This window comes from Mixophyes fleayi, chromosome 2, assembly GCF_038048845.1.
Source record: "Mixophyes fleayi isolate aMixFle1 chromosome 2, aMixFle1.hap1, whole genome shotgun sequence".
NCBI lineage: Eukaryota > Metazoa > Chordata > Amphibia > Anura > Limnodynastidae > Mixophyes > Mixophyes fleayi.
Window position 1 is genome coordinate 42481216 of NC_134403.1, and position 24523 is coordinate 42505738.

General features: G+C 42.7%; 3 protein-coding genes across 4 annotated transcripts in view; 2 read left to right on the forward strand and 1 right to left on the reverse strand.

Moving 5' to 3' along the window:
* The window catches only part of LATS2 (large tumor suppressor kinase 2), a 276737-nt gene that overhangs the window by 187858 nt on the left and 64356 nt on the right, over nucleotides 1–24523 (forward strand). The window lies entirely within an intron of this gene.
* On the forward strand, nucleotides 368–11220 carry EEF1AKMT1 (EEF1A lysine methyltransferase 1). Of its 2 annotated transcripts, XM_075198858.1 has the most exons (5): nucleotides 368–422; nucleotides 6091–6261; nucleotides 7313–7395; nucleotides 8808–9088; nucleotides 10626–11220. In XM_075198858.1, the coding sequence occupies exons 2-5, from the start codon at nucleotides 6106–6108 to the stop codon at nucleotides 10760–10762; spliced, it is 657 nt and encodes a 218-aa protein (XP_075054959.1). In that variant the 5' UTR covers nucleotides 368–422; nucleotides 6091–6105; the 3' UTR covers nucleotides 10763–11220. The 2 variants fall into 2 exon arrangements, with proteins under 2 accessions (XP_075054959.1, XP_075054961.1); XM_075198860.1 differs by lacking the exon at nucleotides 368–422 and having other exon boundaries at nucleotides 5926–6261.
* Nucleotides 13749–24290, reverse strand: IL17D (interleukin 17D). The gene is made up of 3 exons (XM_075198857.1): nucleotides 23826–24290; nucleotides 19217–19524; nucleotides 13749–16134 (listed from the first exon to the last, which is right to left on the reverse strand). Exons 1-3 carry the CDS (start codon nucleotides 23940–23942, stop codon nucleotides 15810–15812), a joined length of 750 nt encoding a protein of 249 aa, XP_075054958.1. The 5' UTR covers nucleotides 23943–24290; the 3' UTR covers nucleotides 13749–15809.

Here is a 24523-nt window from a genome sequence, read left to right on the forward strand (position 1 = left end):
CTCAGGTTGTAGAGCAGGGACCTGAAGAATACAGAAAGCTGGAGATATACATGGTGAAAACAGCATTATCCTGTATAATCCAGGACAACCTGGGAAACAATGGCAGCAGCACCAGCCGTAATAGTCAGAGCTGCCTCTTCTACCGTGTAAAACACTTCCCCTATTCTGCAGCTATATGTTTTTATTTCCACACACTGTCGTGGATTTATTTTTATATTAACCCCATATTATACACTCTGAACACGACCCATATATATAGATCCCCAGTGTCTGAGAATCTATGTAACTGAGAAACAAGAACAAGTCAGTGACTGCTAACAACAAGTGGTGAGTGGGCGTGGCGTGTTACAGCAAAGCATGACGGGAAATGTAGTTTTCCCACACATCTCCATAGCGTTGGGCTCCGGGCAGCGGGCTGTCAGGTGAGGAGCTGGGGGACAGGCTGGATTGCTCTATGGTGAACGGGTCCATTGCTCTGTATTGTAACGTAGCTGGAGTTACCGATCATCTTCCGCGCGTGTTAGTGACGTCATCAGCATGCTGCGTAGAACATGCATGGAGGCTGTAGCATGGGTCATGTGTGTTCTCTGTCCTCATTGCCGTGTTTACAGCCTTTAATTTGCACCATTTTTCGATCAGTCCGTTCCCCAAACACAAGAGGTGTCTATGTAAGCACGAAATAACAAACTGAGGCCTTTGACCTGCCATAGGTTGTCATGGTGTTATACGCTGGGACTTCTAGTACTACAAGAGCTGGGGGTGCAACTTGTTGCTTAAGCCTGTCTTACCCTCTCTACTCTTTATAAGAGGAGGCAAAACATTTATTTTGTCACTGCTGAGTTATTGATGTTTGTATGCCAATCCTTATTTCTAACAACCTTGTAATTTTTTCCCCTACACATTTAGATTTATATATATACCTTTTCTCAAGCCAAGGTAGATAAGGTTTTAGAGCACAGCAGTATTTACCTGTGGTGCATGCTGTATTATAGTATATTCATCATCATCATCATCATCTATTTGCACAGCGCCACTGATTCTGCAGCGCTGTACAGAGAACTCATTCACTGCCCCATTGGAGCTTACAGTCTAAATTCCCTAACACACACACAGACGGAGAGACTAGGGTCAATTTTTGATAGCAGCCAGTTAACCTACTAGTATGTTTTTTGGAGTGTGGGAGGAAACTGGAGCACCCGGAGGAAACCCACGCAAACACAGGGAGAACATACATACTCCATACAGATAAGGCCGTTGTAGTATAGTAGTAGTATGTTTTACCATTTTTAATGATTTCTTCCTTTTTACTAATGCAGAAACATTCAAGATTATTTTTTTATTGAATGTATTCTGTGGCCTGGGTATGGTGTCACAGAAACCAATCTGGGTGTCTTCTCTTACTTAATACATGCATAATATAAATAGTAGCAGTCTCCTTTTTATACATTGTTTATTAATGAGATATTCGATACAGCTATATAATTATATGACTCCCTTGGTTCTAAAATCATATTTACATTGTTTGCAGGTCATATATTGAATAGTATTATGTGCTAGTGTTAACCAATTAATACTGGGTTAACAGGGAAATGACTAAATAAACATTAGAAAATATGTAATGGTCAAAGAGGGAATTATGAAGTGATGGCTGGAGCTGAATATTGATTCTAACAACTGTCAACCTATCTGGGTCTATGTCAATAATTGGTGGTACTACACATCATCATCTTATTCTCCGCTAACTTACATTACACTACATAACAAACAGCAAAATGGATAAAAACGTTCATGGTCTACATTTTGTAATAAAAAAAAAAAAAAAGAACTATATAAATAAAATAATATACCCTAACACAAATAAAATTGTAATTATATTTATAAAGAGGGAGATAGGCACTTCTGTTCTCTTGGATTGTCATGCATGTAGAATGTTACAATTAGATGTAGTAATTTGTTTAGCAGGAAAAATATCTACTCTCCAGCATGATGATCATTTTGTATCGGTGCGCTACAAGAAAATGGCTGCCACTCTCCTACACTTTGGTTACATGGGCAGATAAGGGAGCTATGTGATCAGAGGAAGTAGGGTAAAGTAGTGTGTCTATATACACCAATCACCAACAACATTAAAACCACCTGCCTAATATTGTGAAGGTCCCCCTCATGCCACATGGCAGATCGTGGCAATCACTCCCCCCCCCCCTAGCAGCAGTGGGCCTCCAGCGAGAGCTCACTATATTCATGTTCAGTGTCGGACTGGGGCATGAAGGGCCCACCGGGGAATGCAACACTAGGGGCCCACCAAAGGGGGTGTGGTCAGCCATCATAGAGGCGGAACCAGACACTAGAGGGGGAGTGGTCAGTCCACGAAAGACAGCTAGCACCTTAGTGTAGTGAAACTACAAGCCCCAGCATGCTTTGCCAATATATAGCAGCTTATTGTTGTAAGGATATGCTGGGACTTGTAGTTTCACAACACCTGGAATACCACAAGTTAGCCAAGCCTGCACTAGACCCAGAACATTTGACAGACTGTCCTACCTGTTGTTGTCACTTTTACCACCTGTGGCTGCTGGTTTCTTTAGTTGCGGCTTGTCTGGATCCAGGAATGTTGAGGGCCCTATTTGGAAAAAATAATGGGTACATTTAGAAATGCCAACCATCCCTGCCATTAAATCAACAGCACCCACATTCAATTATAGACCCAAACCACCTCAGCATTAAAGGTCCCATCACCCCCTCCCTATAGTGTTCTCTGTGCAGCCCCCCCTCACTAGAGTTTAGTATAGTCAGCCCCCCTATAATCTAGTATAGATAGGCAGCCCCCCTATGCCACATAGTAGTGCCCCCAAAACAATGCTATGCCACACGGTAGTGCCCACAATGTTACGCCACGCAAGTGTCCCCGATTCATATTATGCCTGCAATAGTCCTCTCAATTCACACACATTTTATATATATATATATATATATATATTGAGAACAGATGTAATGGGGGACCCCATATACTTTTTACGATGAGCGCTACCTTAGTACTTTCTGGTAAAAATAAAAAGAAGGTGAAGAGGGTGATGCTGCCACTATTCCCAGGGGGTAGAGTATCCTGACAGTACTCAAGAAAATGAAAATTTACAGGGTTTTATGGGATGGGCGCAAATCAGGGGGGAAGTGGGACACACAAGGATACAAACATACGCACCTATTTGGACTGTAATGTGTATCAAATACTGGGTGTGTGTAATGATCAACAAAGCTAAATTAATATCAAAACCAATACTAATGACATTGTAATCCAGTGTTATCAAGATAAAAAACTGTAATACATAAATGATTTTTTAGCACAAACAATATAAACAACTGGTTAAAGTATACTTACCCAAAAGTTGATTGATGCAGCCTTTCTGATCTTCTCCCTTCAGCGGCGCGGGAACATCAGCTGACAGGGTGAGTGGGCGGGTCACATGATCGCAGCTGCGATCGCATGTGAAAGGTGACTGGCTGTCAGTGACAGCCAGTCATCCGCAGCAGCGGGGATGCCGGAGAGGAATGCGAGCACCCTGGTGTGAACAACGGGCCTCCAGGTAAGCTCCGCCCCCATCTAAAAGGGTGTGTGGCCGTAAGGTAGCCAGGCCTACCGGTAATTTTACCGGTAGTCCTGTGGGCCAGTCCGACGCTGTTCATGTTCCCGTGTCGGCTGACAGGCAGACAGAGAATTCTCTTTGGACGCTCTGATTGTATTTTAACACAATCAGAGCGGCCGAGCAGCATTATCTATCTGCCTGTCAACCGATGGGAACATGAATATAGTGAGCTGCCGTTGGAAGACAACTTCTGCTATTAGCAAAATGGGGAGGTAGTACAAATTGCCCATCCCCCCCAAAAAAATTCTAGGTCTGCCCGTTCAGCCAAAACAGCTCTGACCCGTTAAGGCATGGATTCCCCAAAACCTCTGAAGGTGTCCTGTGGCATCAAGACGTTAGCAGCAGATCCTTTAAGTCCTGTAAGTTGCGAAGTGGGGCCTCCATGGCTTAGACTAGTTTTTACAGCCCATCCCACAGATGCTTGATCAGATTGAAATCTGGGTAATTTGGAGCCCAAGTCAACACCTTGAACTTTTTGTCATGTTCCTCAAACAATTCTTGGAACAATTTTTGCAGGGTGCATTATCCTGTTGAAAGAGGCCATTGCCATCAGGGAATACCGTTACCATGGTCTGCAACAGTGTTTGGTTAAGTGGTTCGTGTGAAAATAACATCCACATGAATGTCAGGAGCCAAGGTTTAGCAGCAGAACATTGCCCAGAGCTTCACACTGCCTCCACTGACTTGCATTCTTACCATGCTGCATCCTGGTGCTATCTCTTCTCCAGGTAAATGATGCACACGCACCTGGCCATCCACATGATGTAAAAGAAAATGTGATTCATCAGACCAGGCCACCTTCCATACATTGCTACAATAGCTCTTGTGTGGGATTGGACCAGATTGGCTAGCCTTCGCTTCCCACGAGCATCAATGAGCCTTGGGCGCCCATGACTCTGTCACTGGTTCACCTGTTGTCCTTCCTTGGACCACTTTTTGTAGGTCCTAACCACTACATACCGGGAAGACTCCACAAATCCTTCCGTTTTGAAAATGCTCCGACCCAGTTTTCTAGCCATCACAATTTGGTCCTTGTCAAAGTCGCTCAGATCCTTACGCTTGCCCATTTTTCCTGCTTCCATCACATCAACTTCAAGAACTGGCTGTTCACTTGCTGCCTAATATATCCCACCACTTGACAGGTGCCATTGTAATATAAGATAATCAGTGCTATTTCTCTAGGTGTGTATCTCTGAGAGATGGATGACAGTGATGATGACAATGTGTCTCATCCTCTAGGTGTGTATATGAGAGATGGATGACAGTGATGATGACAATGTGTCTCATCCTCTAGGTGTGTATCTGAGAGATGGATGACAGTGATGATGACAATGTGTCTCATCCTCTAGGTGTGTATCTGAGAGATGGATGACAGTGATGATGACAATGTGTCTCATCCTCTAGGTGTGTATATGAGAGATGGATGACAGTGATGATGACAATGTTTCTCATCCTCTAGGTGTGTATCTGAGAGATGGATGGCAGTGATGATGACAATGTGTCTCATCCTCTAGGTGTGTATCTGAGAGATGGATGGCAGTGATGATGACGGTGTTTCTCATCCTCTAGGTGTGTATCTGAGAGATGGATGGCAGTGATGATGATGGTGTTTCTCATCCTCTAGGTGTGTATGTGAGAGATGGATGGCAGTGATGATGACAATGTGTCTCATCCTCTAGGTGTGTATCTGAGAGATGGATGGCAGTGATGATGATGGTGTTTCTCATCCTCTAGGTGTGTATCTGAGAGATGGATGGCAGTGATGATAATGATGTGTCTCATCCTCTAGGTGTGTATCTGAGAGATGGATGGCAGTGATGATGATGATGTGTCTCATCCTCTAGGTGTGTATCTGAGAGATGGATGGCAGTGATGATGATGGTGTTTCTCATCCTCTAGGTGTGTATCTGAGAGATGGATGGCAGTGATGATGATGGTGTTTCTCATCCTCTAGGTGTGTATCTGAGAGATGGATGGCAGTGATGATGACAATGTGTCTCATTCTCTAGGTGTGTATCTGAGAGATGGATGGCAGTGATGATGACAATGTGTCTCATCCTCTAGGTGTGTATCTGAGAGATGGATGGCAGTGATGATGACGGTGTTTCTCATCCTCTAGGTGTGTATCTGAGAGATGGATGACAGTGATGATGACAATGTGTCTCATCCTCTAGGTGTGTATCTTAGAGATGGATGGCAGTGATGATGACGGTGTTTCTCATCCTCTAGGTGTGTATCTGAGAGATGGATGGCAGTGAGGATGATGGTGTTTCTCATCCTCTAGGTGTGTATCTGAGAGATGGATGGCAGTGATGATGACGATGTGTCTCATCCTCTAGGTGTGTATCTGAGAGATGGATGGCAGTGATGATGATGGTGTTTCTCATCCTCTAGGTGTGTATCTGAGAGATGGATGGCAGTGATGATGACGGTGTTTCTCATCCTCTAGGTGTGTATCTGAGAGATGGATGGCAGTGATGATGACGATGTTTCTCAGCTCTCCGCTCACACTTTGGCTGCACTACAGGAGTTTTACGCTGAACAGCAGCAGCAGCAGGATTCTCTGAAATCCGGACCTAGCTATGACAAGTTTTCAGTCGGCGCTGTTGAAGAAGACTGGGTAAGAGATTCCGGATAGGGGCGCAGATTAATGTCATCTATACCTGCCTTGTTATAGATTGACATTTTCTAATATTGCAGGTTTCTCCCGCCAGCATTTCATTTATTTTTTCACTCACCTTGCTGTAATCTATTTATAATTGTTGCAAAGACACTGGTGCAATAAGACAAGGAAATGATGCTAGGAGCAATATATTTGCTTGCCTGAATTTGCGAAGCATTTACACTTCAATGTGATAGTAACCTGGCTATATTCTACATTGATTTATTAAAAACAGTATTGTGTATATATAGCTGACCCATCTATCTATGGGTGTTTTAAACCAAAATGTGCTGGACCAAAATAAAGGCACTCGCCATCTTCATAGTAATACACAAAATACTGTTTAAACAGAGAGATTTAGACACAATACGCATCGAGTGTGCAGATTACTGGGGTAATCACATATATGTACCACTAAACTGGACTACACAACGCCTACTCTGTTTTGAATATGTACATATGAATAGCTCATGTGTATTATCATAGGGATCACTGGTCCTTATGCTTGTAGCAGAGTGATTCAGGTTCCAATCGTAACACGGCAACGTGGAATAGACCACACATGGAGCAAAACGTATTTTGCTATTTCTCTGTATATCCTCTAGTAAATATCCTAAATTACAGTGGTAATGGTGAACTCTACTTGGCCGTTCTCTGCTGCATTGAGTTTGCGCCATGTTTTATAGCTGTGGGCCAATAGGCTGTCTTAGGAATGTGACCAGTCTATATACGCTAAATATCTGCCAAGATGAAAATCTGCAGTCTAGTGATCTCTGATATTTCACTAATAATGTCCCATGCACATCAGAATGAATGGCAATGGGAGAAAACACATTATTAAATGGATAGCTAAAGCCAAGAAAGTGACAACAAAATATAAAGTAAAAAAAAAAAATGTGGTGGTAAAATATAATTTATTAGATTTTGACCCTTGTGAATCTGCGAGTTCTACCTAGACCTCTAGGAGGAGCCCTCGCTCTACTCTAATGTTTGTCTTTTGTTTTATCAGCAATTAAGTCAGTTTTGGTACAGTGATGAAACTGCATTATGCTTAGCTAAGGAAGCACTGGAGGCTTCTGGGAAAAACGGAAGGTAAGCCGTATAATACAAAGCATATTTTATAATGTGATATTAAATGTCATTAAATATGTGGTGCTATCAACGTTTCATCTCTCCAATTGTATAATTTATATCCCCCCCCCCTCTATTTTGTCATGTAAATTGTATATATCTTTAAGTATGGCTCTCGCCCCTTCACCTCGCCTTCTGTAATGAGATAAGACTGAGGGTGCTGTTCTGAGAACTTGACTAGATTATATGGACAATGCCACTAATTCTCTGTACTATTCCTAGTCTCGGCCATTATAGAGATACATGACTGATGTGAGAGGGTCAGGTCAGGCTAGATATCACCAAGTGCCCTTTTCTATATATTATTATCTTTGTATTAGTTGCCCCTTGAAGATCAGGTACTGAGTTAGTAGCTATGACAACTGCCACATATTAGATACCACGTTTCTCTCAAAGGTAAAGTTGAATTTGTCATACAAGATTAATTGAGATAGCAGGAAACCTCAGTAGGGACAGGACACACATGATTGTCATCTCCAGCCTTCTGTCTGATCTGTGCTGGGGTGTCCAATATAAAAGTTATTTTTCCTTTAATCTTTCACTCTCAGCATTAGGGGTCTAATTATTAAATGGCCATCGCACATTTTGTGAAGGGTTTGATTTCCCTCTTAATGTTTCTTAATGCAGTCCCCATATGTCTATATTGGGTCTGTGAAATTCTGCAATTTATTAAGCTGCCATAAGCTCTGCTTATCCCAGTGAGGTAACGCTATCTCAGGATGGAGTTACCTGTCATCCTCAATGGGGTCCAGCTGAAGCCTCTCCGGCGGCACTGGATCCCTAACCCATAGAAATGCTATGCCCATGTGTCAGTTTTTGATCCAGGGGGGGGCGATCGAGGCAATCCCCCCCCCCCCCCAAGCAGGGGTTTGCTGCCGGTGGCTGCACACTATGTGTATGTCCATTCGGCAGAGACAGGCAGGGATAGAGTCCTGCCCGGCTGCTCTGATTGTGTTTTAAAAACAATCAGAGCAGCCGGGCAGCACACTCTCCCTACCTGTCCCTGCCGAACGGACCTGCACATAGTGTGCAGTCAAAGGCAGCCTTAGCTGTCAAAAAGGTGGCAGGGACTAAATCGTCCCCCATCCTCCCCCTCCCCTAGATCGCCCCCAGTAAAATTATTTTCTAGATTCGCCTCTGGCATGTGTGCATATCGCTTCCTTCATTCACCGACAGCGCTCGACATGTCATCTGCATAGACGGCCACTTTGTCCTGTCTGTGCAGTGTTACAAGACCTTTTGTCACCACACAGTTTTAATAAATAGACCCATTAGTAGTATTGCTGAGAATGAACCATTACCGAGTATTCGGTATTATCAGAGTACCACTCCTGTGGCTGCTGCTGACTGCTGCCTCTTGTGTGTCTTGTCAGGATAGCCTGTGTGAGTGCTCCCAGCATCTACCAGAAGATTAAAGGTCTGGCCGGAGATGACGTATCCGTCTGTCTGCTGGAATACGACAGGCGCTTTTCGGTCTACGGTGACGATTTTGTGTTCTATGATTACAATAACCCGTTAGACCTACCAGAGAGGCTCCAGCAACACAGCTGTGATATAGTATTAGCAGACCCCCCATACCTGTCTGAAGAGTGCCTCCGTAAGACAGCCGAGACCGTCCGCTACTTGTCTAAGGGGAAGATCCTCCTGTGCACAGGTAGGTTCACAGCGCTGATTAGTGTATTCTCCTAAATCATAAGGGCTTCTTCTAATTGCCAGTTCACTGTATTCATAAAGAAAATATCCATACCAGGTCAGTGTAGGTCTTATATGTAGACACAAAGGTACTCTTGGTAACAACTTATACAGTAAGAGTACAAAGAAACAGAAGAAACTATCAGTCCACAACACTGTTTAATGTGGTCTTAAAACCATGACATTACCCACATATCTTGTTGTATTTGACTCTGTATTATACACAGACGGCTTCACTTCCTGAGGGTGTTAAGGAGATGATAATCTAATATGATGGGGATATAAATGTCGCTGTGTATTGTACCACATAAAAGCACTGCTGACATTACTGTTTTAGGAGGTGATGGAAGAGGTCTTAGTAGATTGATGGATAAAATGCTATTTCCATGCTGATACTGTCAGTATAACACCATGCAGTACAGTGCATGATCAGAATCACTATATTCTTACTATTCAGCTTAACATTTTATCCCCTTCATAGTATATATACATATATGCATAATATACCGATTATTAAGAATTATCTATAAACAGAGACCTATTATTATCCCATCCCACAAACCTACGCAGACACTTTTTAAGGTTGTGATGAGCAGGTTTGAAGTTACCAATCTTTATCTTTGGCTTATCTGCGGGGTTCTTATTGTGAAGTGGGCAGGGATAAAATAAATTATAGCCAATCAGATCATGAGACTGCTTATTGGAGCGCAATTTATTATGGAAATGAGTGTGCGGACTGCAGTGACCTATACACTTTTTAGGAACCCCTCCAACCAGTACAGCAAAACCTGGAGTCTGCTCCGAAAGTCTGGTGTTCACTGTTGCCCCTAGTGGTGGGGACAGACTTGGCTGCAGACTAACAGAGGGTCGTGAAAAGTGTACCGGCTGGGGAGAACCTAGGAAAGCAGATTGAAGTTCAAGCAAGGGTCGTGGGCCGGCAGCAGACAGCGTATCCAACAAACAAGCCAAGGTCAGGGGTCACAGGCACGGTAGCAAGGTCCAAGGTACAGGCAAGAAAGGTCAGGGTCACGAGCAAAACAGGCAGAGTCCAATAATCCAAGCAGGGGGTCATACATAGGGAATCAAACGGAGTATCCACAGGACAGGGACTAGGAAGCAGGAGCAGGTCAGCAAGACTGTAACAGAGAAGCTATAACCATCAGTGAGGCTTCAGACCTCACTGCCTTAAATACCAGAATCCCCAGCCGCCGGGACGCGGCGCTACTACAGATGGCGTCCGACCGTTGCGGGCAGACTCCGGAAATGACGCGGGACGCCAGAGGGCACCAGAAGCGAGCCGCGGCGGCTGTGAATACCGCTGTGGCTCGTAACAACACTGTGGGATTCTGTGAGGGGAATGGAGATGAGCTTGGAAGCCACAGACTCAGAGATAGATGGTGGAAGGAGCAGGGTCCCCAGCAGCACAGAGTAGTGTTGTGAGAATCCTGTAAAACTGGTGCAGAAAGATTGTGATGTTATATTCAACATGTTTGTTTCAGGTGCTGTGATGGAAGATTTGGTGACCCAGATACTTGGCCTGAAGATGTGTAAATTCATCCCAAAGCACACACGATCACTAGCAAATGAGTTCAGATGTTATACAAACTATGAGATAGGACTGGATTCCACATCCTAGAGATCTGCCGTCTGACAATCTGTCTGGTCCTTTAATACAGACTATCTCCTGGTGCCTACAATCCAATACAGCCAACAACCACCTGTCCAGACTGTATGAATTGGGTCTTTCGGTCACTGAGCATAGTCTGTGGCCTTGAACAAACTCCCGGAGGAAGCCGACGTCATCACTAATACATATTTACCATCACATGTTTGTTGCACACATTACACATTATGTTGTGAAACAGACAGTGTAGACTTTAATGAAGCAGTTGGCTGACTCTGCTGCTGCAGATAGGTATTTGTGTGTCTAATTTGTATCTACAGACATCACATTGGTGCACGTCTGGGTGGGTTTTATGTATTACGCTCTTTGTACATCTATCACCAGAATGTGCAGATTGCTACACAAAGGGCTGCTTCATCTGTACCTGCCGTTCCTTTTAAAGAGATAAAATATCAAGTTACTAATTCTAACTGTACTTTCATTCATTCCTCAGGTTAATACTAGAAATATGTCTCTTCCAACAGATTCTTTTCAGTACGAAATTATTATAATATTAGAGACAAAACTTGAGATGTTTCCACTGGACTTTCCTTTGCTGTACATCTGAGTATTTTTGTACTTTATCAGCCTCCGCAGTCGGTAGGATTACAGTCAGTAAGTCTGATATGCATAAAAGAATCTACATATTTGTGTAGATTGCTATTTTCACTACAATATTGAAATTTCCTATATACAAAACAAATGTATTTTAAAATTAATATACATTAATTAATATTTGCTTTATATAAGGTAGGTGGGTAACTGCATTGACTTGCCCTCCCTAGTATGTCTAGTTACTGAAAAAAAACAAAGATTTATAAGTTATTTTGCTGGGGGCTAATCTATGCAGTACATTAATTACAGCAATTTACTTGTCTTGTTTGCTTTAAATGTATTTAAGTTTGAATTATGGTAATGGCTCTGATTGTATATTAGATTTTACACAGCCCTCCATATTTATCACAGTACTGTAGATTGGATAGATGGAGTTTACATATTATAAGGGGTTTCCTTATTTTCAGGCATGTTTCACTGAAATGTGAGCACCTATTGTATTCCCTTTTATTAGACTGTGCCCATGTGTACATGACTATACCAACCTGTAGCCAATTGGAACATTCGCAGACAGTTGCCAATTAGACTATTAAAGCATTCACAGGACTAGTCCACCCATAGCCAATCAGAGGACTGCCATATGGGCACTCAGACTACTAGAGCAGTCTGTAGCCAATCAGAGGATTATAAAGTCCACAGTGGTAGATAAAGGTCCAGGTGAACCATGTTCTGTACACCTAGGCCGTATCAGAATGGTCACCATATCGTGGTCAGTCACATTGACACATGATAGATAATAATTAGATGATAATTGGGATTGGTGGTCTTTAGGATCATACACATTACAATTTGTGGCCAGTTGGCCTTAAACTACTTAACCATCACACCAGTTGGTGTGGTCACATTTAGTATGCTAACAATACAAAAGCTAGGCAGGTGTACTCAAAATATGCGTCAAATGTAGTTAGTGCATCCAAATTGTTTGTGTTTAATATCACTTTAAGCCAAGCCGTGTAGCACTATTCATGTGAAAGGTAAACCATGACTCCATTCAATACGACATGTCAATAGGTTTACAAATTCAGAGCTCCCCGTTTTCCTGATTGGAACCCGGCATTGTTTTATATACAGCCAATAGGTTCTAGTGTGTGATGTGTTACTGAGCTAAAACTGAACATACTGCAAAATAACATGCTGCATAAACATGTACGAGGTCTGTCTATTAAATAATAAGACTGTGATTCCACCTAGTAAACAATGCAGTCCGAATCGGATATAACTTTATACGTAGTAACCTTGAACCTGCATGACAAGCTGCAACACTCTATGACGTTTAGTTGATTGTGAGCCGCCATTTAGTTTGGTTGTGTTTTCCGTAGAGTGCCGAAAAAATGCTAAGTTTAAAAGTTGAACAACTTGTCAATTTGAAATTTTTAGTAAAATTGCACAAAACACCAACAGAATGTTTTCAAATGCTTACTACGGCCTATGAGAATGACTGCCTGTCTCGTGCGCGTGTGTTTGAGTGGCACACAATATTTAGCGAGGGACATGAAAATGTCGAAGATGATGAACGCCCTGGACGACCTTGCTCTTCAAGAGCTGAAGAAAATGTACAAAAAATCAGTCAGATTGTTCTAAAAGACCGCTGACTCAGTGTGCGAATGGTAGCTGAATCCGTGAACATTGACAAAAACACTGTATGGATTTTTGTGTGAGGATCTTAACATGACGAAAGTTTGTGCAAAGATAGTGCCAAGGGTTCTCACACCAGAGCAAAAAGAACGTCGCAAGAAATGTTGTGTTGACATTCTGCAGCAACTTGACACAGATCCAAACCTGTTTCATAAAGTAATCACTTGTAATGAGACCTGGATCTTCCAGTACGATCCTGAAACCAAAAGACAGTCAGTGCACTGGAAAACGCCATCGTCACCAAGAATGGAAAAAGCTTGTCAAAGTAAGTCAAAATTCAAACCAATGCTCATTGGTTTTTTTTCAATATCAAGGGTGTAATTTTGGTAGAATGGGCTCCAGAAGGCACAACAGTTAATCAGCATTATTATAAGTAAGTTTTGCAAAAGCTGAGAGAGAGTCACAAAGAAACGGCCGCAACTGTGGAAAAATGGTTTCTTTCTTCACCAGGACAATTCGCCTGCTCACACACTGTCTGTGAAGCAGTTTTTGACCGACAAACACATTACACTTGAACATCCTCCATATTCGCCAGATTTAGCACCTTGCGATTTTTATCTTTTCCCAAAAGTTAAATCAGTGCTTAAAGGGACACATTTTTAATCAGTTGATGCTGTAAAGAAGAAAACGGCAGATATGTTGAAACAAGTGACAGAAATTGATTTGCTCCATGTCTTCCACCAGTGGAAAACAAGACTACAGCGATATATTAGTGCAATTGGGGAGTATATTGAAGGGGACAAATATTAAATTTGTAATACCAATAAATAAAGGGGAGTTATTTAATCAGTCTCGTTATTTAATAGACATACCTCGTATATGGAGATACTTCTTTACATACAATCGTAATATTTTGTCTCATTTAGAAGTGCTTTTCATTTAGAGTCTAAGCACATATATTCATTTTTCATTTCCTGCATGTACATAGGTGGAGCTATAACAAACTGTGTTAGAATATTAACATCAGTACAGAGTATTTCAGGCAAGACGGCTGCTGATTTTCCATGTCTAGGCAAATTTAAATGGAAGGGCAACTTGTGGCCAATCCAAACATCTAAACTTTAACTATACTGTGAAAAAAATGAAAGCATGAAAAGCATACAAAGTTCATACATCTAATATTCGTATCTTTCATCGTCTGGTGTGGGAAATTGTTGTGCCTACAATAATGTGACAAGCTATCAATGTTTTGCAACGGTTAACCTAGTACGCCTGTCCTGAAGCTGATACACCAATTATTTTATTTTGTTATTGAGCAGTACCCTCTAGTCAGCTGTAGGTGGTGCTATATATGGGCTGTATGTAATCCTAGCTACAGAATGAACACTGAAGAAGAGAAAATATGAACATAAAAACTAATGTATGTGCTAATTATATTTCTAATAGCAGAACAGATTGAAAAGACATTTTAGATAATGCCAACAGAAGTCTGGTGTGGATGTTGAAATGAAAATATAACATGAGTGTTTCCTTTTTTGCATCCGATATATAGCGTACCTTGGGTAATATTCCCAACAGCGTATGTTTTTACTGCTACATTTCTAATAACAGTCACCCATTGTGTTCATCTGTTATCATCCTTTGTCCGGTATGTAGCTGTGTTTTCTAAAACACGTTTCAAGTGTCCCTCTCACAATGTGAAATGTTGTCATCTATAGGTGTCCTGAACATTGCATATTCAGCAGTGCACGTCACAGGCTGCATTACACTCCCGTGCTGCAATAAAGCATGCTCCATCTGCATATGTGAGTGCAAAAGTGTGAACGCAGCTTAAATTCAGGTTGTGTACTGATAAGGAGCACAGAACTTTAGCGTAGTCCCGTATTCATATCCAAGTGGATCTCAAGATGTGTTTTGATCTGAATCTGGGTGCAAATACGTTCTACCTAAACATTACTTCCAGTATGTTAACAGACAACACAGTGCAGTATACATACTAGTGTATGTGTGAGACAAGGTCACAGCAGAACGCAGAGAAATCATTTTCTATTATAAAAAAAAGAACTATTAACAGTATAATCATTAATATAAATATGGACCCGCCCCCATCAAGATGCTTTCAACATGTACTGTACATACAATGTCTGTAAAACAAAACTATACCATGTTATTGATCACTATCAGTTGGCACCTACACCTGCCCTGTACAACGCCCTCAGCACGCACTTACTATACCTGTGTTAGTCCAACCCTTTTCCACCGCTCAAGTCGTAGGCAGCTGCAGGGTTCATTTGCGTTTGGCCATGACTTGCAGGCATTTGCGTTAGGCCCATTTCTGAGCATGCACAGAGCCATGTCATGTAAATGGACTTATATCCGAACATGGATCAGGTTCTGTGTGTGCACTATGTGTATGAGTAATGTGTGTAGAGTATGTATTGTCTGAGTGTTGATCTAGTAAGCGCATCACTGGTGCTCAATGTATATAGTTTTCCCTTTCTCTTTCCCTGCTGGCTGAGTATCAGGATAGGAGAGATCAGGAGATCTTCCCTCCTTACCCGGCTATAACTGACTTGGTTGCAGTTCAGGACAGGAGAACAGACAAGAATTGACGCATATTCCTATTGTTAATATACATTTTACACTTTTACACTTATAAGATACAATAGAATTCTGGACCCCAACATCTGCCTAGTGCTTATACTTCAGGAAGCCACCTGAGCCACAGTTATCTCTAGAGAAATAAGGTTAGTCTCTATAAGGAAAACATCGAGGAGTCATCTGGAAACACAAGTCTTTTTCTGAGCTGGTCTTCACGTAAATTCAGTATTCAGTTGGTCGATGGTTTCTCACTTTTATTAATGGGGACTTTAAACTTTTCTTTCTCCAAACTAGAATTCACATCGTCCGGCTCGGTCTCCTTCTCCTGTTCTGGGACACAGGTGCAGCCCACCGGGATAGTGATATAGTCCTCAACGTAGACATAGCGACCACCGGTGCAAGACGACGTACGACGGAGGATGACGGTTGGCATGTAGACCGGTGTACTGCGAAAATTAAAATTCTCTTCCCCAAAGGGTCCTGTCAAGCACCCCTTGCAGAGACAATATGCCTCTGGGATATACTTGGGATATCTTGTTGGATTATATGAGATCCTATAATCAGAAAACAAGTAAAAGCAGTCATAAACCATACAGCATTTATTCTAGAGTACAGTCAGTATTAATATTATTGATAACATTTACATAGCACCAGCATGCTCTGTAGTACTTAGTAATTGCGCACATTGTACTTGCAACATTTCTTCCTGGTTTTACTGCCTAAATGCATACCTTCCAACATGTGGGTATCCAGTCTTGGGACAGGAGGCGTGGTAATTTCACATTGGGGGTGTGGCTACAACCTGGGGCGTATCTAGCGCTATTGAACTACTAGGATACACCTGTACTCTCCTCCCCTCCAAACACCATTCATAACAAAATGAACACAATCTGGTTGTAAGAAGCTAAGGCCAAGTGGCTTGATCTGCCTGTCCATGGTAGTCTTTCAGAACATAAGTATGAGAAGAGTTCTGGACAAAATCAAGACTTTTTTAAAAATAAACTTGATTATACTCAGTGAAATGAACATTAAAATTCCCTACAGAAAAATATAAACGATCAGCCCCACCCCACCCCAAAAAAATTGGCCACACCCACTTGCCAAATATCACTCCCACTTAGATGGGGGGGGCGCCGGTGCCCTGTCTTGCCCAGGGCACTAAAATATCTAGTTACGGCACTGAGGGCAGTCAAGATATGGAGTTCACTGCCAGGGAAGGTTGTGATGGCAGATTCAATAGATATGTTTAAGAAAAGGTTAGACAAATTTTTAGCGGAAGAGTGTATCCAGGGATACAACTTAATTAAAATAAAGAATAGTAATGGATATAGGGTAAAAATAGGACTGCAACATTGGGGCTGGAGGGATTTTCACAATTGAAACAGATTGGCGGTTGCTTACTCTGGATCAATTTCAAACATAAGTGCAGAATCGCAGGAGATCCAAAATAGGTTGAACTTGATGGACTGGTGTCTTTTTTCAACCTCATCAACTATGTTACTATGTTGCAACCAAGGCCTTTGTTTGCCTCGGGTCATTGAACAGCAATACTGGAAAACTAATGTAGACTGGATTATGTGAGCTGTGATTATTAATGTTTATTACTGGTGTAAGTTTGTGTTTCTGTGGTAAAAGCCATCACATCTTAATGTGCTCAATCATCCAAAATTCTGTTTGGCTTAGTGTCTGTATTTACTGACCAGATGGCATTGAGTTACTGCAATTCAGTTGTTCTGTCTGATTTACGAACAACTGGATCTGTCCAATTTAGCCTTTTGTGTATCGGCAAAATCTCTGCAGTTCCAGTTATTTAGCGATCAGGTCAGCCCTGTATAACAAGCCAAACACTGATGTTTCCATGATACAGGCCATGAGGTTTATCTAGATTATGTTGTAATAACCTGAACTTCAAAATATCCCAACTAAATCTGCCCACCAACATTGTAATATAGTCTATGTTTCCCATGCTTTCAGGTAGGCCATTACCTACACACGCATGTAGAGAAGCCTTGGCTGACCCAGTTTACCACCATAATAGATCAATATTCGATCTGGCATTGTCACAAATTTATTAAAAAAAATGGTCAAATAAAGCGGTGTGTGGCCAGAATAAATGGTTCTGTGACAGCAGCGTAAGTGGTTCTATGACAGCAGCGTAAATGGTTCTGTGATAGCAGAGTATGTGGTTCTATGACAGCAGCGTAAATGGTTCTGTGATAGCAGCGTAAGTGGTTCTGCGACAACAGCGTAAGTGGTTCTGTGACAGCAGAGTATGTGGTTCTATGACAGCAGCGTAAGTGGTTCTAGGACAGCAGCGTAAATGGTTCTGTGATAGCAGAGTATGTGGTTCTATGACAGCAGCGTAAATGGTTCTGTGACAGCAGCGTAAATGGTTCTATGACAGCAGCGTAAGTGGTTCTAGGACAGCAGCGTAAATGGTTCTGTGATAGCAGAGTATGTGGTTCTATGACAGCAGCGTAAATGGTTCTGTGATAGCAGCGTAAGTGGTTCTGCGACAACAGCGTAAGTGGTTCTGTGACAGCAGAGTAAGTGGTTCTGTGACAGCAGCGTTATTGGTTCTGTGACAGCAGCGCAAGTGGTTCTGTGACAGCAGAGTAAGTGGTTCTATGACAGCAGAGTAAGTGGTTCTGCGACAGCAGCATAAGTGGCTTTGTGACAACAGCGTAAGTGGTTCTGTGACAGCAGAGTAAGTGGTTCTGTGACAACAGCATAAGTTGTTCTGTGACAACAGCATAAGTTGTTCTGTGAAAACACCATAAGTGGTTGTATGACAACAGCATAAGTGGTTCTGTGACAGCAGAGTAAGTGGTTCTGTGACAACAGCATAAGTTGTTCTGTGAAAACACCATAAGTGGTTGTATGACAACAGCATAAGTGGTTCTGTGAAAACACCATAAGTGGCTTTGTGACAACAGCGTAAGTGGTTTTGTAACAATAGTGCAAGTCACTATTTCCCAACTCCAGTCCTCAGGGACCCCTAACAGTGCAGGTTTTCCAGGTGACCAGTGAAATAATTAGGACCACCTATGGATCTTTTAAAATGTGTCAGTTAGTAATGAATACACCTGTGCTCCAGCAAAGAGATATGGAAAACCTGCACTGCAGTGGCGCACGCAGGGGGGGGGGGTTCTGGTATACAGCACCGCCGCGGACGCTTCTTTGACAGCGCCGCGGCTGCTGTATTGTACAGTACTGCCGAAATGGAGATGCAGCTCTCTCGCTGGTTTTTTTCTTTCCCCCCCCCCTCCTCCCCCCTCCTGAAAATCCTGCGTGCTCCCCTACACTGTTAGGGGTTCCTGAGGACTGGAGTTGGGAAACACTGGTGTAAGTGGTTCTGGGACAACAGAGTGAGTGGTTCTATGACAACGTGGGGTTAATGTGGATCCTTATTTTTCATGACGTTGGGAGAAGACTCACAGATACTATTCGCTATCATTAGGCCGCACTCTACAGAAAAAGACTGACAGTTTTGCTACAGGTTTTCAATTCGGTGCATATTTCTTGCAACAAATGTTTGTTCTCACAACTCAGGTAAGTTCAATCTGACCAGTTTGTGGACAATGCAATCTATGGAATACAAAATCTAGAGTGATGGTAAAGATACTGCACAATTACCTATATGCCCATGGAGAGATACTGTGTATATTGACCGGCAGCCGAGGTTTGCCACTCGCTGGAGCACTAAGACGGGTTCCGGCCGGGCAGCTGACGTTCCCTCTGTCCAGGGGCTGCAGCTGCAGTGTGTGGTGATAGGCACTAAGCATGCCGGCAGCCAGGTGCCCGTACATCTGTTCCAACACCTCTTCCTGGCGGTCGGCACAACTCTTGGTCTTTGGCGGAGCTCGTTTCATTGTTTTAGAACCATCTGAGCTGACAATCAGTAATCCAAACAAGAACACCAGAGCTGCCTGTAACAAACAGACCTGCAGACAGGAGTAAAGATGTTTACTAACACTGCAACTTGTCATTGAAGGTTTATACTTTGTTACAGCTCTGCCACTATGAAAAGATGGTTTATGTGAAATGCTTCATGTTTTTGCAATTTGAGCTCTATACTTTACTGATCCGTGGGAGACAATAAACACATCAGGACTGATTCAACTTCGAACACAATGTGAACGCAACTTGCGTTTCAAAACACCACACGTAACTTGTACACACGTACTGTACGTCTGTATTCAAACAGAAGCGGATCTCAAGACACGTTTCCATTTGAATCTGGGTATAAGGACACTATGACTATACGTTACTTGCCGTATGTAGATAGAACACAGTGGAGGATACACACATGAATATGTGCAATATAAAGTCAGAACACATGCAAAAAAATATTTTACAAAATAAATGTACAACTCTACATGCTATAATCATTAATAAAAACATATACGTGTCAGTCATCACTATCACTCGGCACTTACATCTACCCTGTAGCTGGTGCAAATCATACGGCTACAACAACACGTACGTAAGAGGCGCCCTAAACTTGAATCAACTGCATCTACGTAGGCAGGTTACTGTACATTGCCAACGTTCAACTGCTCCGTTACGCCCTTCAAGTCTTAGACAGACATAAGTGTCATTCGCATTTGTACTTACATTGCATGCATTTGTGTTCACTGGTGTAAGGTCTGTTAATCAGCATGCGCAGAGCTACTTCACACAAGATAGGTAACGGGACTTACGTCTGAAGATTAATCATGCCCATGATCTCTAAACAAATAGCAATCTCTGCAAAGTTAATTACATTTTCATTATTATTTTTTATTTCCATAATATGCAAATGAAAAAGACCCAAATTCAGAGTATTATAAAGTGTCACTTTTTTGCTTTTAAAATTGAGATCAGTGCAATCAGGATATAGGGGAGATGTATCAAACCTTAGGGGGGAATTTTTACAGCTGTAAAAAGACCCCAAATATGCATCACGTCACTGGGGGCGGGGCCAAAATGGCGTAATTCACGAAGCCCCGCCCCCTACGCCAATACCCCGCTCTAGGAACTCCCAGACGTAACCAACATAATGTTGGCAATTATGACTAATCAGCTTCTGTCATTTATCTAGCAGAGTCTATAAAATGACAGAAACTGATTAGTTGCTATGGGCAACGCTTCCACTTTATCTCTCTTGAAGGTTTAATACATCTCCCCTGTATATATGGTGGAGTAAACAGAACTACAGTATATAGCATGCAGCACTCAGCAGTGCAGTGTGTCTTGAGCTGACAGGGAAGGGAATGTATCCTGTGACTCATGAGCTAAATGATCTAAATGATTTGAAAGATTTGAAAGAGTGGAATGATTTGGAGACTCGTATGAGTCACTGAGTGAAATGATTTGGAGACTCGTATGAGTCACTGAGTGAAATGATTTGGAGACTCGTATGAGTCACTGAGTGAAATGAACTAGATGAACTAATGAACTCCAGCCAGGAGAATGACTCATGACTCATAGTCAGTGATCAGCTCCAGAGTCTCACACAATGTCTGAGCACAGCAGTACCACCTTTGGTAGTTTAGAGGTACTGACTCATGAGTATTAAATGAGAGAGCTGAATAGAAACAAAAGAGCCAGTGTGAATGACACAGTGAGTGAGGCTGCTGGAGCTGCTCTGCTTCTTCTCTAACTCTGTCAAAATACTTACCCTTCCACATTCCCCCGCCGCTCCGTCGGACCCGGAAGCCTGGCTAGCTGACCACGCTTCTGTTCTGGTGACCCGTGTACCGACCCGGTTTGATTGACTCCGAGACCGCTTCCTGATTCTGTCTGCATTGCCTGCCTGTGTACCGACCCGGCCTGTCCGACTACTCTCATCTGCTCCTATTCCGCTGTACTACATCTTGGGGCAAACCTGAGGACCGCGACCTGCGACTCCTGGCAGCAAAGCCCATTCCGCCTTGCGGCGGTTCTTGGTGAATACCGGGGAGATCGTTAGACTCCACACCTCAGGTAAGCCAGCGTTAATCAAGATTAGTAGTGAATCCAGTAAATCCGTTACAAACTCCTCCCACTTGTTTTAGTTCCTGGTGAACTAATCTTTGCCAGAGCTGTGAACTAAATGATTTAGTTCACTTTGAAGATTAGTTCATTTGAACTAATCATTCGTGAACTACCCATCACTACGCCACAAACCCTCGTCACTTCTCTAAATACACACATGCATTTCCGTGCACACCCGTTCACCACTGTTCAGTTGTGCTGTAGCTGTGGTAAGCGGCATAAGTCTTTCAATATTCTGGCAATTGGCACAGAATGCTGTCCAAAAGTGGACAAAACCGTTCGGGTATATGATGACTTGTACACATACAGTACTTTCATTAGTTCTGGAAAGCCAGATTTGCTGACTGGAAGCTGCCATAAAAATATCTATCAAATAGTTCTGCATGGCAAAAAGCCAGAAGCTGTCAGGGCGCTCAACTAATAAGGAATTTATAGACTCAGCCAACGTCTTAGGGGTAATGTAAGGGAATGTACCCTAAAATAATAATTGTGCACCCCACATACACCCCTCTTCCACCTTCTCAACATCACCAGGATCAGACCCTTCCTCACGTTTGATGCCAACAAAACTTTTTCAATTTCTCTCGTCTCGACTCCTGCAACCTCCACACATCTGACCTCCCTCTCACCCGCCTCTCCCCACTTCAGTCCACTTTCATCACTGCTTTTCCTCTCTTGCATTCGGCTTCTACCGCCCATGTCTGCCAATCGCTACACTGGCTCCCTATCCCCTACAGGATCCAATTCAAACTCCTTACTCTCCCCTACAAAGACCTCGGCCTCTAATCATCCTACATCTCCCATCTCATTTCCCTCCACACTCCCACCAGCCCTCTCTGCTCTGCCAGTGATCACCTCCTCACCTCCTCAATGATAACCACTTCACATTCCAGCCTCCAAGACTTCTCACATGCTGCCCCACGCTTATGTAGCTCACTCCCACATCCACTCAGACTATCCACCAGCCTCCAAAGCTTCAAACGCTCCTTAAAAACACAGCTGTTGAAAGCCTACCAGTCCACCTCCTAACTCTACCCTCCCCACACCTACATCCTCACTCCATGTCACCCTCTTTTATAACAGCCTCTCCCCATAGATTGTAAGCTCTCCGAAGCATAGACCTCCTTCCTCTTGTATTCTTGCCTGCCCGCATCCTGTCCACCTATACGTCCTTGTCCCTTTCTTCTGGCATGTTCTCTATGTCACCTATTATCATATTTCATACATCGTATGTTGTGTTTATGCTTCTATATTTATGTTGTCTTCCAGTTTGCCCTTCTACGTTGCCTGTTCTGTCTTATTTAATCTTTGTTATATTTATGTTCTGATCTCCACTGTACGGCGCTATGGACTTACGTGGTGCCTTATAAATAAATGATAACTATAATAAAAAGTGGGTGGTTGGATAAGATTAAGTAAAGTAAATTAAAATGATAGGGAAACAGTCAAGTCAATATAAAGCCTCTTTAGTTCTGTCTCTGTGCAGCCCTCAGCCAATGTGCAGGTTGCCTGGGTTGTAAATCTGGCCCTGGTCTCTGCCAAAAACAGTCACTCAAACTGCAACATGCCACTAAGGACGTAATATAATTTGCTTAGAATTCAGAGCAGATCTGAAAAGCAAGCGTAGGTAAGAATAGGTGATTTACATGAAGCAAATACATATTTAAAAAGAAAAGTATTTTCTATTTTCCAAGTCGTAGACAGCTGTGAACAGTGGTCATTTATCAGTTTAGCTTAAATGCATATATGATTCACAGAATCACAAGTGTTGGGTAGGTTGGAAATAACTGCAACAAGTATAGACAAATAAAATAAAATGTACGTGTATAACAAATATTTATAAACAGACTTTAGTATATGACTATCTACTAACGATCTACTATATTACTTTAGTATATGGCTATAATGAGTAATTCTCGTCTACATTGTGTAATGATATCTCACTCTCAATATATTTTTTTGTATTAAAATGAGTCTTAAAGAACATCCATTATGCACACAGTGACTGAACACTAGCTGTATAGATACTTGGCTCTGCTGAGTTTTTCCGTGACTAAGCCCACCATATACAAAGCAGCTTGCTGTCCTCCCTGTCTATAGACCCTCCTGTTTCCTTAACCCTCTTCACTGCTGGAGATATGTGCAATATACTATAATGACAGGCTGCCCCCTCCCTGCCTCCACTCACACCCCTCCATGCCTCACTGTGGTCCACCCCTCTCCTCACCTTGTTCCGTGGCTGCATCCTGAAGGTATGAAGAGCAGGACTGAGGATGACAGAGGATAGATGATCTGAGGGGAGGAGGCAAGCTGGGGAGTAGGGGTCAGCAGAGGAGGAAGACATGAAGGAGAGGGGTATGAGATGTAGCAGAACACAGAATTAGGGAGAGAATTACAGCATGAGATAAGTAGCAGGGTCAGCAGAGGAGGAAGACATGAAGGAGAGGGGTATGAGATGCGGCAGAACACAGAATTAGGGAGAGAATTACAGCATGTGAGATAAGTAGCAGGGAGAGCACAGTGCAGCTGTGGAATACAGGATCATAGTGGAAGTCTGTAAAGCTATAATAGCGGAGCAGTGGGTAAAGGTGGGAGCACAGGTTGCAGAGGATGAAGGGGTGAGGGGGTAGAGAAGTTTGGCTGGATAATGGATTCAGCCCTGGACACAGATTTCCCAGACATTCCCAGCCTCTCACTTTCCCTGGAAAGATGCCCCGGACACTAGGACATCTGGCTGGAAAGCTGACGGGGGATGTGTTTAGGCTTTTATCACCCGATATGGAGGGGGATTAGCTGTTTTATCTAATATATCTCCTTAGGTATATTCTTTATATTTTTTTTGTAATGACTGCATCTGTACTCCTCTGTGCCTGATTAGTGTGATTTGTTATGTGTTGTGTGTCAGAGTTTGGACCAAAGGTAACC

What these genes read in the sequence shown, in the direction of transcription:
- IL17D (XM_075198857.1), bottom strand. Translation starts at nt 23,942, where the DNA reads ATGTCTTCCTCCTCTGCTGACCCCTACTCCCCAGCTTGCCTCCTCCCC. An exon ending in GGATGCAGCCACGGAACAAG is followed by an intron (nt 19,525 to 23,825) that starts GTGAGGAGAGGG and finishes TCCTGTCTGCAG; the next exon opens with GTCTGTTTGTTACAGGCAGC. An exon ending in ATCTCTCCATGGGCATATAG is followed by an intron (nt 16,135 to 19,216) that starts GTAATTGTGCAG and finishes TTCTGATTATAG; the next exon opens with GATCTCATATAATCCAACAA.
- EEF1AKMT1 (XM_075198858.1), top strand. Translation starts at nt 6,106, where the DNA reads ATGGATGGCAGTGATGATGACGATGTTTCTCAGCTCTCCGCTCACACT. An exon ending in GCGCTGTTGAAGAAGACTGG is followed by an intron (nt 6,262 to 7,312) that starts GTAAGAGATTCC and finishes TTGTTTTATCAG; the next exon opens with CAATTAAGTCAGTTTTGGTA. An exon ending in GCTTCTGGGAAAAACGGAAG is followed by an intron (nt 7,396 to 8,807) that starts GTAAGCCGTATA and finishes GTGTCTTGTCAG; the next exon opens with GATAGCCTGTGTGAGTGCTC.